The 19,052-nt window shown below is 39.4% G+C and overlaps 1 protein-coding gene across 8 annotated transcripts in view; it reads right to left on the bottom strand.

Moving 5' to 3' along the window:
• USP54 (ubiquitin specific peptidase 54) overlaps positions 1-19,052 on the bottom strand; it is a 91,441-nt gene that overhangs the window by 34,918 nt on the left and 37,471 nt on the right. For 7 of the 8 annotated variants that reach the window (XM_058028671.1, XM_058028672.1, XM_058028673.1 and 4 more), the window contains exons 2-3: positions 11,217-12,059; positions 8,506-8,598 (exon numbers count right to left, since the gene is read on the bottom strand). In XM_058028671.1, the coding sequence (XP_057884654.1) occupies positions 8,506-8,598; positions 11,217-11,363 (240 nt within the window). In that variant the 5' untranslated portion in view covers positions 11,364-12,059. Of the gene's footprint in view, positions 1-5,258; positions 5,361-8,505; positions 8,599-11,216; positions 12,060-19,052 lie in introns of those variants that run through there. The other variant, XM_058028670.1, reaches the window with a different exon arrangement.

Raw genomic sequence — 19,052 nt, 5'->3', positions numbered from 1 at the left:
ACATACTTAGGATCTACAGTAATTGGAAGTCATCTAAATCTTTCTCTCCTTTAACTATTTTTACTTGTTTCTCATCAGGAAATGGGAAGGTAAGCTGGGAGGTTTGCCAAATGGAACAATCTTGTCTGTTTTGAGGAAGCTGGAAAAAGTGCCAAGCACAGCTGTCACTGCACAGGCAGCAAACCACCCTCCACGCCCCTGCCATTTCTGCCCATAGGAATGGTACAATTTGTAGTGTTGACATAATCTAAAATAGATGTAAGATGCCTATATCTCTTTACTGCAACTTTTATTTTGGTGGTCCTCAAGGTGCTCATTGATGGAAAATAGTCCATTGTGCTGAAGCTCACAGCTCTTCTATTATTGCCTTGATTAGAGTATCTCAGAAACATGAGAAAAGGGTAATGAAAAGAAAGCCATGAGGCAGTATTATACTTCGTGAACTACAGACAATACCCCCCTCAGTTATCTTGTACATACATAAAACAGAAACAACAACAAAGTCTCTGCACTTAAACTTGATTGCCACTTCTGTCACTCTGATAACTGAGCAAGTTTCATGTTTCATTAGTGAATGTTCTCATTTCAGTGACCCTTAAAAAAAAAAAGCAGTGAAACACAACTCCACCCTGCTTCACATTTTGCATTAAATCATTTAAAAGCACTCCAAAATATTCACAACTGTGCTTCAGAAATGTGTTTATTCTATTTATTCAATCTCACTTCATAGATCTGAGACTTGACTAGGAAGTGGTCAACAACCTCACTGCCATGAGCCGATGGGCAGGATCTGGTTTGCTTCAATGAGAGCCCTGAAATGGCTTTGCACCCCTGAGGGGTGAGAAACAATGCAGGCTTAAACTAGGTAAAAGGAGACGCAAACAAGGAAGCTGAAACTCTTCTTCTAAACTTCTATCTTTAAAGAAACAGTATACTTACCATGGAACAAAAAACAATTAAGTAATGTCAATTCTGTGAAGAATACAAAAATCAATATGTAACAGATTCCAATATTATGTGGAAGAATACTTCCTCAAATTTGTAATGACATAGCACACAATGGTATATAGTCCTATTTAGATTACAAAAGAGGAACAAAAACTTAAAACTGGTGAGTAATTGTGCATCTTAATTTAATAAAGATCAAATCTTATTATGGTATTGCACAATGCAGTTTAGAGCACGTAGGAAGTCCCAAAAGCACCTCAAATGGAGTCAAAAGTACTCTGGAACACAGGGGAGTTTGGTTTTCCTTAGGTTTCAGTCACTGGGTAGGATTGGGGTTTTGGGGAGGGAGACAGGGTTGTTGGGGTTAATTCCCCTTTCTTTTTCAAGATAGGTTCTTTGCTCCCCTTCAGAACAAGTCTATCTTGTCTCTCAACCTCAGACGAACAGGTGTGGCATTTCCTGCAATTTCATCACTTCCCATTATCTAAGTCAGATCTCCCTCATCAATTTAAGGTCTTGCCTGTGAGCAATACTGTCAAGTGCTCAAACACTGGTTCCCTATAGAGGTATGGAAGCCAGCTGGGTGCAGAACAGGAAAGCACTCCTCGTTCTGCCCCAGGAGTTCTCATGGCACCTTTCGTCCAAGGGACCGTGAAACATGAGAACTTCATAAATGAAACATTCAAACTTCATTCTCCTCCAAAAACGCCTTCAACTTCTTCTGAAACTGAAGATGATGGAAATCCCATCAGTGCACTCACAGCACTGATGATCTCTTTCAATGCCTACGTTCCAACACAAACGGGCGAAAATGCTAAGTTTCTTCTATTTTACCTGTTTCCAGTAACTAAAATCAAGGAGGCAATACAAAAAAAAAATTAACATAAAATCTAAGAATTATTAATACTGTATTAATAGCAGTACTTTGATTTCTACACTGAGGAAATGGCTCCTGGCATGTTGGCCCGTCTACAAGCTACAACAGAACAGTGTGAGCAAGGGATTTTTCAGATAGCAAGTCTGTGTTCTGGTTATACTGTATTCCTGTGAGAGGTCTATATGGGAAAGAAGCCCGTCTCCCTTCACATCCCCTTCCCTACAGCTCTTCATAAGTCTGGAAATGCTAGCAGAGAATAAAATTTGGACGTGCATGTGCTCTTTAAGACCAATTCGCTAAGTCCATCTAGTTGCATATAGTCCTTCCCCAAATACTAAGATCAACTCCCAACTACATTGTTATCTTTCACCAGCTTGCTCTCAGATGGGTCCAAACCTGGAACTTCCTTAATCATCTTACACTATCAACTGTAGGGCCTCACTCCATTTTTTTACTATTCAGAAGGCTTTTTCATAGTTTTTAAACTGAAGGCTTCATATCCTTTCTACTAGTACACAGCTGGGCCCCTGGCACACATCAGAACAAAGCCTTGCAGTCAGTGGGCTTCCAAAATAATGTCCTCGACTTTGGGAACTTGGGAGTGGGGATCAGTATGAACTTCCTAGATGTACACTGATCAAGGATCAAACAAAGGAAAACAACCTAAGTTTTGAGACCAGGTATATTTATCATACAGCTCTTCAAGAAACCTTGAAGACATTTCAGAACACTAAAATTCACATGCATGATCATAAACCAAGTTTTTTTCACCTGGTTTACTGATTAAAGATAACAAGTACTCTTTTAGGTAATCCATGGGCTTGACAGGCATTCTTGGGAGTTCTTTTAAAGATCTGAAAGTTGCAATAACTGCAACCCCCCTCCTATAGCTTACAAGATCTGCTCCCAATTATCTTTAATAGTGTTTGGAATCAACTTCCTCCCTAGGAAAGAAGTATTCCATTTATTTGGGGTAAACTGACATCTGCAGTGTGTAACTAACCATACTGATGAAACAAACCAAATTGGATACACATTCACATGCGACTTTCTAATCAAGCATGCAAAAGTAGGCTGACATAAGAATAAATTGATGGGTGAAGACAATAGGGAACAGCTACTGAATCAGAACAGTGTTTATGCACTGTAATTTTGAGTTGTGTCCTTGGCAGCTTTCTGGGAACTAACCCTTCCAGAATTATATAGAAGCTTCTTCGGAATAGGGATATCACTGCAGCTCTAGTGGTATGGTATTTCAAAGAACAAAACATGTTCCCCTCACCTTAGTATTCCCTACACTAATCAATTGTTTCTGGGTTTTGGTGATGGGATTTTTGCTTGCATGGTTTTTTAAGCTTTCTCTCCATTCCAGTAGCATGTCTTTCTCACCCTGCTCAGTGCACCTTTTTTTCTTGCCTGTAGTACCTAATCTCTCATTCAGAACATCACACTCTCCCACTGAAGCCTCATACTCAGTACAATAATCTGTTTCAAATGGCTGATAAAAATAACTTTTCTCCTATCGAAACACAACAGCCTCCCATACCCACAGTATTTTCACTTGCTCAATTTCTTCCCCACATTTCCTCGTGTTATATTCACCTTCAAGGTTGCAACAAATTCTATGTCTATTTGGTTTTGTGTCTTTTGATCTCTTTTCAAACTTCTAAGTGTGGTGACAATCAAGCTAGATTTCCATTCTTTCCCTTCTTTTTATGTACCTTCCATTTGTGCTCACACTGTACCCCGAATATTAAGATCAGGTCCCCAGCAGAGACTATCAAGTCAGGCACTTCTGGCTACTACCAAAATCAAGTAAAAATAATACTTCCCACAAGTCTTGTTTATGAAGGTGGCAGGAAAAGAAATTCAAATCATAGAATGTGCACATCTACTAGGTAACAATTCATTAACTGCTTCATCAAGATCAAAGCAGCCAATTGTTATTTGGAAGCTTCAATTACTAGTTTATTAACTCAGGGAACTGTACTTGCTGCTAGTTTATTTGGCAGGCAGTTAACTGCAAGTGCCAACTGATGGAAAACATTCAAACAATAAAAGTAATCATTTTATGTGTTTTGACTACTATTCTACCTGAAATAATACTGTCATTAGAAATAGAACATAAAAAAGAGGATGTAATCTTTGCAGCCAACTTATTATGGTCTCAACCACATGATGAACATTTCATAATAAACTACTCAATTTCAAGCAAGTGACTTATGAGAACCAACTGTAGTCATTCCACTTTTTTAAAGTGCTGTAAAACCCTACTGTTCTCCATTTTCATCTTAAACAACATCATCTCTACACAGAAAATTCACATTCTTCCTGCTTTTGTTGCACATGACAAAACAACAGAAAAGACCAGCCCTATTAGAATGTATCAATCAATAGAACATTCTTCTTTGTGACCTACAAAAAACACTCAGTGCCGTATCCTGGCACTATGGAGCTCTCAGTACAATCCCTGGAAGGAGAACAAACTCTCTGTGGCATGCTCAGTACAGTGGACGGATTTCCCCCTTCCTACCCTCTTCCAGCTGTGATAAACACCAAAGCAAAGTCATGCTGAAAAAAAAGGAAAATAAACCAAATCATAGTAGACTTCATCATAAATAATAAATCAAAAAGCTGTTCCAGTGTTATGGCAGGCAAACCACATAGTGGTAAGGACAGCTGGTATATTGAAAAAAATACTTAAATAATGCCACATTTTAAGGGGCAGTGTTTGGGGTTCCAGCACAGAGTCTGCAACTCTCCCTTTTTATAGCTGTTGATGCAAGGTAACTTCCAAATAACCAAGGAATGCATATCTGGAATGATATCACGGTTCATTTTCTAGCTACATAAACATAGTCAGGGAGCACATCAAGTTTTAAAATGACTTCAAGAATTTGTGAAATAGGAAGTCTTCAACGTGGTACAAAAATAAAATGTGATTTGATCAGGTATGACATCACTGTCCTGTGATCCCATATTTGAAATTACAAGTAATATTTAGAGAGCTAACTGAGCAATTACAGTAAATACAGTGCATGACATCCAAATTCCTAGAAACAGTTGCAACAAGCCAAGAAAGTGTGGAAAAAATACTTCTTCAGTGTTATTCCACGGCTAAATTTAGCTTAGAGAAGACTATCTTCCTCTAGAGCCAAAAGGAAGAGGATGTCACCTTCAGAGCAACATTTCAGAGCAGGAGAAGGGCATGAAGCATCTCTGTACAACACAGATGGTATGCTGTGAAAGGACCCTGAAGTGGGGGAACATGACATAGGCTCCTCTCCACAAGTACTGTCCCTTTCCCAGGCCAGGCTGGAATCTGAACATGCCAGCATGCTCTGAAGAAGGGTAAACATGTCCTGCCTCCACCTTGCTTGGTGTGGACAAGTGTTTTGGGCAGATCCACCTGACAGCATGCAAGGCTAATTACCTCTCCCCAGACCCTAATAGGAGATTTTCGCATGGTATAGAGCTCCAAATTCTGGTGTTCCCACTGGATCCAGCCACTTCTTCTCCCTCATCTTAGCAAAGCCTAAGGCAAGATTCAAGAAAAAGAGGATGTCAAAGACCTGGAAGCTAATCCAGCATTATCCTCTGGCAGGACAATAGTTAAAGGCTTCCAGAGCAGAAAGGAGAGCTGGGGCAGGGGAAGAGATGGGCACAGAAGGGAGGGGATGACCCTGCTGCCCTGGAACACAAAACATGCTCTTGGTGATGCTTGCAGCATTAGGTGCACATTAAGCACATAATCCCACTTGTCTTACAGAAGTTTACACATAACATGTACCAGACAGACTTTTACAGGAGGAAGAAAATAGAGCAATTTGAAAACACTGATCCAGAGGGCAGCAGAGAACGAGTAAACACCTTGAACAGCCTTTCCCCTCCTTCTACTGCCTGCTTAAGGAGAACATGAAGATGAATGGGACCATCTCCATGGTTTGGGGCTGTCCCTTGTGAATATCCCTACCTTTTCAGCTGCTTTCAAGCAAGACAGCTTACATTTCTGGTGCCTAGAGGTTTTTTTAGGGGTTGAGGGGAGGTCTGGTCACCCCCAGTTTCACTTAGAGTCAAGTGATAGCCCTTATAACTCACCTTTATAATGGTATTTGACTTGATAGCAACACAAAAAGGGGGAGGGGGGAATTTTCAAATACTTATGAACACACACCAACATTTTACAAAAGATAATAAAAGTGAAAGCTTGGCACAATATTACCCAGAGAAAGAGTTTCTGGAAGAGGCTTTGGTAGGATGCAGAGCAATGTCCCATGAAGAACAGACTGCACATAGAGTAGATGCAAACTTTTTGATCCAGTCGGAATCTATTTACTTTTTCAAGTTTTGGTTACTGCCCACTTTCATAAATAATTGTCTGGGTAATTCCTCAATTGCTTATGTGTTCTTTAGGGTTTTTGTGAGCTCTAGGAATTCTGCACACAACCAGACACAAGTTTGCCAAAATGTGCAAAAGTAGTAGAGGATTTGGTGCAATATTACTGTTTTACTGGAAATTCAGGGTTGTAAAAACTGCCACCTAGGAACATTATTGCTGAGAACTTCAGGTCAAAAAAAAAGGAAAACAAAACCAAAAACACACACACATAAAATCTTTGCAGGTATCTGAGAGTGAAGAGACAGCAGTAAATTTTTCAAAAGCTGCTTATTAAAAAATAGACACACAGCTGCATGCATAGAATTTGTGAATTCCGTCACACCACCTGTCATTTCCTAGTTTATGATAGCACACTACACAATTCAAGACATCAAAAACAAGGATTGTACCAACACAACTAAACATTATTTGACCCAATGTCTGCTTTTAGTACATGTATTTCAGAGATCCTGTCATTTTCCAGTTTTCCTGTAGTGCTTTCCCTCTCACACCAGCACTGCTAATCCACATGTATCTTTGTCTGCAGTTTATCTTTCAAGATCAGTAACACAAAGGTTCATCCTCTCCTTCTTTCTGCAATATTCTTTCACATCCCTCTCCCTCTTTTTTCAGTATTCTATACAGAAAGGCTTTTAACTATTATCTCCATATTAAAACCTGGACTCAAGTGCAGAGTTGAGAGTCTACTTTCATTCATGGCAGAACCTGTCTGATCTCCTGGTATTTCCTTGATCATGTTTTTCAGTTAAACCCCAGAACGGCAAAAGCTTACATTCATGGTAAATTCCTAAATCCTTTTCTTTCTGACCTCATCTTGGCTAACAAAGAATACCAACAAGCACTTGACATTACTCAAGGGTATGATCCAAAAGATACCTTTAAATTATCCCACTGAACTTAATGAACTCAAACTAGATCATGACTAAGTCTTGTCATTCCCCTTTAAGGAAGGGGATATATTTAATACTCCATCTTTTCTGTGTCTGAAGAGCTGTATCTCACTTTGGATGCACTACCTTGCTCCTAACCCACTGTTACATCCTCTTCCGATGATACTGCTGTAAGTATCATCCTGTCTCATCATTTCAATAGATACGTCTTGAGACAAATTTCCCCTCAAAAACAGATAAATTCTCTCACTTCATGCCTTAACAGTCTCCCCTTTAGTGTTCATTTGCCAGGGAAAACTCCTCAACAACAGCCCAAAAGCTCCCTACATAATTCATTTCAAGCCTGTTCTCTACCAGAGCACCTGTGACATTACTTAACAGCAGCAAGACAGCTGTTATATCATAAATATTGCCTGGGAAGTCAGACGATCTTAATTTAACCCTGCACTCTCTATTTAATCATTTTTGTAAGACACAGTGTCTGCCATTTTTATTACTGTACATAGAATTCATGACACAAATTCTCTACAATTAGTTTATATATTTAGTTGGATTTTACAACGCATTTGTGATGTTTAAGTCTCAAGTTCAGAAAGGAAAATCACTGCTCAGGAAGATTAAAGCTAGGTATTTTCATCATGTTTGCATCATATACATTTCTCCCACAAAAAGCCAGGGGTTTGAGCTAGCAAAATTTAGAAAGGGGGGTCACAAAAAAACCCCAGAATGCCATAATTAATTGATAGAGACAAACAGAGACACAGGATTGCACAATTTACTCAAGTACATAGCAGTACTCCAAATCAGAGCTAGCATCTAGATCTTACTGTCCAGGCAGCCTCTATGACAGTCAGTTATTGAATCTGCAGCTACAAACAGAATTGATGTTTTTTAAAACAGAGACTACAAAGAGCTGAGCTATTTAATGCAGACATCAATATTTACAGTAGAAAATAGCCTTTTAGTCTTACATAATCAACAGTTTTGAACTGTTTGAAGAAAGGCTTAGCTAAATGGCCTTCCCTATCCTGACATTTAAAGTAACTCTGAAGGGAAAGGTAAATGGTGATGAGCACACTGACTGCATACAGTATTATATTTGTATACCAAATGATAAATCGGAAGAAATAAAGCAAACTTGTATTTTACTGTCTGAACTAATGGAGACTCACAATGACCTGCACACCATTAAGAAGAGTCCTTTGTGACTGAAACTTTACCAACACATTTGAACACGTTTTAGAAACTGGATCCTGGACCACTAGCTATCATCTTTACCTTGTTCTCACATATGTTCAGGTGAAAGTTTGATTATAAATATCAATTAAATATCATAAATATTTCTGCTCAAATTTTTAAAGAATGGTTTTCTATGCATTTTTAACTTTTACCTTAAGAGCACAGAAGATGCAAGAATCACCCATACATTTGTGCGTTGTGATCTGCCGGAAACTGCGGCGAAAAATGTCCAGGTGCCACAGAACCTGAAACAGAAAAGGGGCACAGCCAATTTTATGAATATATAACATTAAATATTGCATAAGCTTCCGATTAAATTGCATATGCTGAATAATCCAAGAAGTATACCAATGTCAGCAGTGATCACCTTCAAAGGGACGCCTTTTATCTAACTGCAAGTTGATGTTTTCAAATTTCTTCTTTAGCTGTAACCTTCACATGCTCATTTACAGTATGACCTTCCTCTGAATTTACTGCCTTATGCTCTTAGATTGGAAAACTCACTTCTCCATGCATGTGGCAGTGCTGGCTTAAACAGCACCTGCTCTGACTGCTCTGCTGTGCTGGCACCAGGGCCAGCCACAGGGCACCACGAAGCTGAGCAGAGCTGCTGAGGACACCCCCAGGACTGATGGAGATGAAACTCTTCCTTTCTTCCAATCCCACACAGCTTTCTTGTTCTGAGCAGAAAGCCCAGATTATGAAGACACAGAGCACCAACAGCATATACATAAACGAGTGCGTGGAGAGGAAACAGCAGAATGCTAAAATCCGTTATGCCCAATATTACCATTCCTAAGTGTCCTGACAGGCCATGATTACTAACCCCAGCCTGTTAGGGCAGTCACAGCTTTCTCTCAGGAGAATTATGGTGGTAATACCAGGTGTGTGACTAGGTAGGGTCATAGCACAGAAAAGCAAGCGGACATTCACATGTTCCGCTAGCAACAGTGAGGTGACATCTGCTCTAACAGCACCATGGTTTTTATTCTTCAGCTTTACCACTAAACCTGTACACTCTTGGGAAATTATTCAAATTTGTATCCATAAAATAGCAACAATATCCACCTCTGAGGTGTTCTATAGTGAGCTCTTTATGTATAAATGTGGTCAGGACTGGCTATTTCAGCTCAAACTAACTTTCCTGCAAACCTCAGTCACCAGCCTTCCTGAAGGCAGAAGTCTGCACTGAAAGAAGCCCTGACCTAAATCACGTCCTGCCAGGTTCCGGACAGAGCAGCAAGGTCCAGGCTGACATGTGACTGGCTAAATGCTTCATTAGCACAAACAGAGGAACCAAACTTCTTATTTCTGATGAATTTTCCTCAAGTAATTGGCTAGAAAAAATTTAGCACCCTGGCAAAATTTGTGCAGGTTTCAAGAAGTGTTTTCAACTGGAACGATTTGTTATTTAAACCATACTAATATGTAATATTCAGTAAACACATTTTAAAATATGATCTGTAAGTTTCCCAAAAATTCATAATTGCCAGGGCTATGTTTATACTCGAACTATCCCTGTACTTAAGGGCCTGGGAGGAAATATAAGCCTTGAAAACATTTGATTACAGACAAACATTCCTGAAGAACTACTTCCAACTTTACAAAAGGACAAAAACATCATATTTAGAAATTAGTCCAATTTTTTATGTAATTGCCTCTGGAGTTTAGCTTGAATGTTTAGAGAAAGTTGTAAGAGTGAGGAGCAACAAACATTCAAGAGCATTTCAGACTAAGTGTTAAAAAATTAAGATATACTCCAGAGGTATGTATTTTATGAAACGATTACCATCTTGCCTTTTTTTTTTCATTCAGCTCTGATTCTAAGTACTTTCAGTATCCTGTCTCTCTTCAGCTTTAGAAGAAAAGGGTTTCTGTAGCAGATTAAAGACCAGGTCATATGCTTTCATCTTCATGTATGGTATGCAGCTGGTATTAAGATCTCCTTAGTCCAGACCTAGGTTCACTAACTCAATATTAGGAAGCAGCTGGTCATTACACCTTGCAGCTTAATAAAGGTAATTGATACAGAACATCACTAGAAACTTCTCTTTGCCCTGTCATTCCTAACATATGAAGCCTATTGAGGATCATAGTCATACAAATATGTATTATTTGCACTAGGGGTATATGGAAGCCTGTAGCTCAGAACCTGATTGTGTCCATGGAAAAAAAACTAAACAGAAGTCAAACCTACAGTGATACTGTCTGTACTGCACAGACAAGTCATATGAAGGGATGGAAACTGATGTGAAGGGGTATTAAGCCCTGCTGCCAAAATTACTGAACCTCAACCATCAGATATTTGAAGCATCTAAATGGTGACAACATCTCTATAGCAGCCATACCACTCCACTGAATTTGGCACTAGAAAAGGTTTTTCTTCTAATTCTTCTAAATCAAAAGGCAAACACTCAGCCATTTAAACTAAGCTACAAAGCAGCAGCCAGAAAGAAAACTGAACTACATAAAGTGGATCTTGTATAGTTATTATCAAACCTTGACTGGTTCAACAAAAAAAGTTTACTTTTAAGGAGTATGCGTTCTGCAAGCTATGCAATATCCTATTATTTTAAAATACAATTTCTATGTATATTTTTAGCATGGGTTGACATTCTAGAAGCTTACACATACAAGACATTCAAGTAAATGATGACTGTGTAAATGCTATTGAATTCACTAGGAAAACTTGAAAATTAAAAAGCTGTTCAAGAACTCAATCTGCTTTTCCAAATGTAGCTTTATTCTATCTAGGCCCACCAAGACTTATGTACTCGAGTTTGGCTACATTGCACAGTGCCTAGGAAAACACTGCAATAGACAGAGGGCAAAACCAGGAGCATTCTTTATTCTGCGCTCTTACCTGCAGCGCACTATTCAGGAAGCAGCTGTTCTGTCCGGGTTCATTGCTGAGACCTTTACTGGGTGCTATGGAGGTGGTATTTCGTGGAGTAAACATGCCCTGTACATTGCCCCGACCCACAGAAAAGTAATTTCTTTTCCAAGACATCTTCCAGTTTCAGCTGCAGAAAATGCAGGTTTAGGCTGGCAGAATATTTGACGTGATCAGATGCTTCCTTTCAAAAAATTTGAAACTGAAACAACACCAGTCTTCCTTAAAATATAGTTTAAACAATATTTAGCCTTTTGTCAGGACTCAAGGAGCTTGCTTCTTTTAAATCCAGCCCGGGATGCTATTCTTCATTTGCTGCTTATGCATGCAAAAACCTCCTTTAAAAGCAGCCACATAGAACATTTGCAAAGGGATTGAATCCATGGTTGCGCAAGTTCATGTTAAGCTGCTTCTCCCTTTTCCAAATAGGCAGCAACTTCAGAGAACAAATGGCAAATCAAGGAGGTCCCAGACTCAAGACGAGAAAAACAACTTCCTCCCACACCCCCAAAAACACAGCTTCTGTAATCCTTCTATAATCCTCCAGAAGAACACGGGAAAAATCCAATTAGTAGGGGTGCAAAGAAACCAAAACACAACCTTGGCAGCTCTCTTTCAGTTACATGTATCTTGGGTGATGAAAGAGACATTAGCCTCACAGGGGAAAAAGAAGTAACTCCAGAACTTGAGAGAGAAGAGCTCAATAGCAGCGAGACGTCTCCGACACAGCTCTTCTAATTCTGCAGGCAGTCTTTGAAAACTTCTTCTCCCGATCCTCCTTTTGCAATCGGAATGCCCGGCCGTGCCAGAAAGCTTGAGAGAGAAAAATAATCAAAGGCTTGCGTCATTTAATTACTCTTGGTTTTGTGGTGTTCTGCCAAGACCAGCGTTGCCTCACCTCCCACAACACACTAAATCTTCAGAGACAAAGCAAAAAATATAAAAGTTCCTCCACCCAAAAACTAAAATAATATGGAAAAGAACAGAGGATTCTGAGAAAAGCATGTAACAGCAAGGAAGTTTGGAGTATGCTGGCAAGGTTAAGAAAGAAACTAGATTAAAAAAATAAACCACAACATTGAAGTAAACCCCATGGCAGTAGTTAAACATATCCTTTACAATCTTGTAGTGCCTTTTTTTTTTTTAATAATATCTTATTCATTCAAACAGTTACACGAGGATCTGTGGTTCCATGAACACATGCTAGCACGTTCTCCACCCTAGAACTGGGATTTTGCACTGAACATGGAAGGCACAAGGCTCATCCCTGACTTGGCAACCCACTGCATTCTCCCGGGAAAAAAGTCTCCAAATTTCCCTCATCAGAAACTATGTGTACCTCTCCTTAATCTAGGTACATGGGACAGATGATGTCTTATAAAAGGCACGGAAACAGGAATTACAAGATTCATGAAAACACAGATTTTTTTTTTTAATTCTCCTAAGTGTAGTCCACCTATATTTAAAGAAACTTGCATAGTATTTTCCAGGGACATTCCCAATGACATCTAGAATTCTACCAATTTTGATACACATAACAATTGAAATTACCTATTAGGGCTAGTATGAGCAAGATTACCCTAATCCAAATGTATTTAAGTATTAATTGCAGCATGAAGTCACTACCAAATAGACATATGCAGGGTTTGTACATCAGCAAAAATTAACTGAGAGTATAATACCCGACAAAGATACCCTGGGTATCTCTGAAGGCATGTTCTTCATCTTCCACACAATTATAAATTCTTCATCTCCTGTCAAAACACACAGAACATCCTAAAGACCTCCAAATGTGTTACAGCAGCCTAACACATTCCCTTCTACTAATACTTCATTTGTATTTCTGTTAAACTCCTTCTGCAAATATTAATGAAGTCTCAGCATTGCTGTAAGGCAGGCAAATATCTTCTCACAGATGAGTAGTCCTGGTTGCCAGTGCGCCATGCAAAATTTCAGACATGCTTGCAAGCCTGCAGGCACAGACCATTGCCGTGCCCGTCACACAACATTCCTGAGTGCTGAACTTACACAGCAGTCATTTCAAAGCAATTTCAGCCTCAGCCCCCTTTCTTTGCTCAACCCCTTAAGGAACCATGAGCCAACCATACTGTGTGAGCTACTGAGGGATCAACTTAGGGATCTCTGCAAAGCAACACTACTTGCAATAGGTGCAGTAGCTAAGACTGTGTGTCACAGACAGAGCAGTGCTGAGTGTGACAAACTGAGACAGGCAGGCTCTGTGCTGCCTCACAAAAACCACTGAGCCAAACACCTAGTCTTCTTTCCAAAACACCTACAAACAAACAAAAAAAAAACCAATCCAAAACATGCCCAAGACACACAGCTAAGAGCTGCACCTATTCAGTGGACTTCAAGTCCAAAACACGACTCTGCTCTCAAAATGGGCTGTAAAACTAACTTTTGAACAATTTCTGAGCAAAGCTACATCAGATATGACAAAGTGATTACATTTTTTTAGTTTATTTTTTATTGTTTTGGAACAAAATTCAGGACTAAAGGCTTTGCAGTTCTGCCATTGCAGCAAGACTACTTCAAACTGGCCTGCATCCTTACAGTAGCCATGTAAGCTCAGTACCTGCACTGCTTCTGCTTAGCAGAACTGACTTCTTACCACCATGACTGCTCACAGGAGCACATCCAGTTTGCTCATTTGGCTACACGGCCTTTGCAAAGCTAAGAACAAGCAAAAAACACTTAAAGCTGGTAACCACCCAGTTAGGAAAAAACCAGATCTCCAGATCACAGCTTTGCACTCTGCCAACCTCGAAAAACCTTGCCAGTGACATACAACTCCTCATATTAAATAAACATTATACAAATGCTTTAATAAGGAGTAAATAAAATAATAATAGATAATATATAATAAAAAAATCCAACCCAACATTGTAGATCTTCCTGCTGCTTTGTAGCAGCTTCCTTTGGGAAGGCAGGAGGGCTCCCAGCCACAGAGACAGGCACTGCAGCAACACAGCCCCAGAGCAAAGCTGGCCATGGTTCAGCACACAATTCTGGCCTGAAGAAACCAGAGTCTGTCCTTTGACAGCAGAGCACAACACTCTACAAGATGTACCACAGAAGATTTCAAGACCCTGTTTATCCCCATATTCCCTTGCTAAATCAATCACACAGAAATGTAACGTCTCAAGTTGCATCCTTTATTCTCTGGCAAGGGCTCACTATCATTGTTCATTTTTGGGGGTGAGGAGGAAGGGTGTGTGGAATGTAACACCCCTCTCCCGCTGCAGTCTCATGTAGCCAAATATTTTATTGCTTGAACTCTCAATCCAAGCATGTGGGTGAATTAGAACAACCCTGTTTAGGAACAAAGATGCTTCCATAGAGCACTAGGGATGGCTGAAACCACCAATTAAGCATTTATCAGACTATTAAATAAGAGCAGATGTCTGAAATTTAGTGTTTATTACTTATATTTCTGAAAAAAACCTTTCAAAACACAGAACAAAGTAAATGCTTCAATGTGTGAATGTGTCTGATTTTAGAGAAGAGACTCCTTTCCCCCAATATCCTACCACCTATTCTGATGGTATGGAGTAGATTAATGGTGTTGAGGGCAAATCATGCCTTCACATGCTGCAACCCAAAGAGGTGAGAAACACCTTTGAAATCAAGATCTTTTGATAACAAAAAAAGACAGACTTGTCCAAGACAATGGATTTTGATAAAAGTTTTCACCCAGATGGCTCCTGACTCAGTGAAGAGGTGCAAGAATAATCCCATGGCTGTTCTCAGCTAGATGGAAAGTTTGTAGAAATAGAGGCTTGAGAACACACTTTCTCCATGTACCTGCAATGATGAGAGTGTTTGTGAATTTCTGCATGGATTAAATTATATTTAATTGCAGACATATCAATATTAAAGTCTTAATTTAGTTTAGACAACCCAAAAGATAGTCAGCTTTGCAAGTCAGTTTAAATTCAATCTTGAAGGTAATGAAATAAAATAGAGGGGTGGAAAACTTCCCAATACCAAATAACCATGAGGCTGGATGAAGAAAAGAGTGAAGAGGGCAATGACCTGACAGAAGCAAAAGAAGATGATTTCCTCCTCTTGAGGATGTCTCTTCTTTTTGAGATTCTTAGCTAGCCAGAAATATGAGACAGATGCATTTGCTCACCTAGACAATAAAGTGCAACTACAAAAAGGTAGATTTACATTCATCTCTGTTGCCAAGAATTTTTTCACAGTACAAATGGGACAACAGAGGGGAAAAAATTCTGCTTTATGCATGCATTTCTCAGCCTTGATGGCTCTGCTGGGAGAGAGGGGCAGGGAAGAGTCTGTAATACTTCTGCTGTCAAGCTTGCACCCATCTGTCAGTCTTCTCTTAAATGAACAACCTGATTACCTGGCTCTGTGCTACGTGTGCCAACTGGGAGGAACCAGGAACTGCAAGTGACAGCACCTCAGTGCCATTGGTGCCCCCAACAGACTCATACTGCTCTTCCTTGTTTCCCATGTGCTATTGCACAATTCTCAGTCCCTAGTGTTGTAGAGACAAAGCTTTGAGTACCAGGGACCTTAGGCTAACTTCCCAGAGCCTTTTTGGAAAACAGAGTTTGCTAAGGTTATGATAAATACTCTTTCAGACACCAAAGAAATCCTTCCACCTACTAGAAGCAAATTATCCAAATGTCTGGCAACAAGTAACTGATAAAGACAATCAAAATGATTTTGAAGACTAAAAACATGCTTCCCAAAACCCATGGATGTGCTTCTGCAGAGAGTACTGATACAGCAATCTGATCTAACACCACAGGTTTCTCCAGAAGACACAGTGAGGCCATTTCTGAGAGATCACCTCAAAATAATGCAAACAAGAATGGATAAGACTAGACAGAATAGCAAACTAATCTAGCATAACAAACATTATTTTTGGTCATTACCACTGTATTTATACAGCCTATCAACCAACAGAAGAAACTGTAGCCAAAATCCTGATGGGTTAATCACTTTTTAGGAATGCATTTCCCCAATGCAGCAATGTTGCCATTTCTATAGACAACTTAATGCTTCTACAGTCATAGAAAGGAAAAAAACTGAACAATTTTATGAAGAAAAAATGTTTTTATACCAACTTTTGAAACCAACAACCAATAAACCATGAAACATGAAAACCAACCTACTCAACATTCCTGTTAACTGCTCAGACCAACAAGAGGCATGGAGAGATCACATTCTGCAGAAACACTCCAAAGTGAGACCCTGTAAACTGCTAGGGTCAAGTACAGCTTTATACTGCATGAAAACATTCTTTTTACAGCAAAACATTCTCCAACTTCCTCATCCAAAATGCTAGTAGGTTTTATAAAACTCTGGTGGACTGCCCCTTAAAGCAGTGTAATGAAATCTTGCAAACACTTACCTAATCTGAATCATTTGATTTTAAGCCTGACAGTCAGCCAAATCTATTTAAAGAGCATCTTTCACAGTTAAGAGGAAAAAAAAAAAAAAAAAAACAAAAAAAAAACCCCAACCACCAAAACCCAGAAGAAAGCCATTGGCTTTGAAATGCAGAAGATTCTCCTCCAGGGTTACAGTTTTAGCAGCCTTTTCTGCAGCCCGTTCTGAAATAAGGACATCAGCTGATAAACACCTGTGTTCTGTGCTGACAACCACATAGACTTGTGTTCAGAATAATGGAAAAGTATGTCACTTTTCTATACAGCTATTGAGACAGTAAGGTAGCTGTGTCCAGACTTTCATAAAACAGTTAAGAAGACTCAAAATATCCAGCTGCCTCTCAAATAATGGGAAAAGCTATTAAAACCTATCTGGTAAGGAGCTCCAGCACAACATTCAAAGGCAAATTATAATTAAGAAATAAATTAAAAGCCCAAATGCAACTCTCAATATCTAAAGCCAGCATTACAGCCTTTTCTGATCAACAATTACTTAACCTGTAAGATGATCTAGAAGTTTCTAAAATAAAGCACATCTTCTTAAAGACTGCTATTGTCTGTTCAAAGGCAAACAATGAGAGAGTGGGGGTCAGACTTAAAGATGCAAATGCAACATTATTTACTTTCTGTGGGGCTTACTGCCAAAACACATTTTGCTCCCCAGACAATGGTTCTACTGACAGAAAAAGCAGTATATTAATAACCATTGATCTCATGCATCATGGTACTTTCAGCACATGAATTTGCTTAGGAGGTTACAGGGAATGGAGGCAGGTGAGCCCACCGGTTTTACTTCCAAAATCCTTTGGAAGCCACAGCCACCTTTATGTTACACAACCCTTTTGTATCAGCAACTTTTCTCTGATAGTTGGAGAGGCAAGGAATATATATAAAATTAAGAAAGTCTGCCCAATCCTAAGTAAACTCAAATCCTTTCAAAACCATCTGCATTCCCTTCAGATCTACCCTTCACAGTTGTTCAGCTCTAAGACCGCTGTACATGATAATAAAAGCCTACATTTTAACTCACTTGGATTTCCAAAGTGCTTATCCTCAAGTTTTCTATTTCTTTCTATATGAAATACAACTTTATTCTCCCAAGCCTATATTTAAAAAACACTCTACCTTACCCCAGGCTGGTGCTAGACATTTCTCAAGGAACAAGGGTAGAGTGAAATCAGCTTTTCATCCCACTCTGCATGGAACTTGTGGAATTTGGATAAATGGAAAAACACAGCAGCTTCGAATGTTATGCAATTGCTCAAAAGTAGTTAAATATCACTAATCAATCCTGTGTAACACAGGAAAACATGAAAAATAGGCAGCTGTCAACCCTCTGGAGAAATGGAAGGTTCTGGTTTGTCTCAAGCAAGAGCTCAGTCAGCCTCTTGCTACCAGTTATTCTCTTTCCAAATCTTTACCTTGACTTTCCAAACCAAAGCTTCAAGATTAATTTAGTATTTGATTCAGTCTCCAGATATAAACACTTTGATTGCAAAATTCTGTATTTTACAGCCATCAGCTATTGCCAAAAGCTTTCAAGGCCCATTTTCACATGGCACCTTATTAACGAATGAACTCATCTCTCTTCCACTGATAACAGCACTGGTCCAAAAAACCAAGAGATTTGCACTCTGGCTTGTGAATTCCAGTCCAACAATGACTTAAAAGCCCTAAAAGATTCCAGAAGTAGTCAGCAGTATTCAACAACATATGGCTTAATGACTGGTAGCTTTTTAAATCCTAAAATCCTGCTGCCATTCTTTTCCTGACCTTGCAGATTTTCACCGCTGAACAGAAAAATTCTTCCTCATCTGTAACTGCTACTGTGTTGTAACTGTGAGTTCTGTCAATCTTCACACCTTTTTTTGCTTAAAGCAGAAGGCAGTAGCAATCAACTCCTAAATCATACACTGTTCACATTACAGCACCCCAACCCCTCTGTTCTATTAAACTCTATTATAAACCATTGATTTCTGATCTGTTTGAATGTGGAAATACACACATATCCATACAGAATAACAACCACACAAGAAACAGATTTTGCAGGAAAACAGGCAAACAGAAGAAGTCTGGCTCCATTAGTACTTTTGGTTTCAAAGGAAACACAACAACGATTAAGCAAAGGCAGCAACACATTGAGAGTAGCAACAAACTGTGATCAAACAGATGGACAGCGTTTGGGTGGAAAAACAGGTCTTTCTGCTGATGTGCTAAGAATCTCAAAGTCAAAATCTGCAATGCACTGTTCTCTTCTAGTAGTGCTCAAGGGGAAAGATGCCATCCAGGGCAGAAATCAGTTTCCTCAATATGCACATAATGGACCTTTTGACAACGCTGGCTAGTGAAAACTTCCCCAGAGGTG

The sequence above is a fragment of the Melospiza georgiana genome, chromosome 8, assembly GCF_028018845.1.
Source record: "Melospiza georgiana isolate bMelGeo1 chromosome 8, bMelGeo1.pri, whole genome shotgun sequence".
In the NCBI taxonomy this organism is placed as follows: domain Eukaryota; kingdom Metazoa; phylum Chordata; class Aves; order Passeriformes; family Passerellidae; genus Melospiza; species Melospiza georgiana.
Note: the sequence above shows the minus strand (reverse complement) of the source record. Positions and strands in the feature narration are given on the sequence as shown.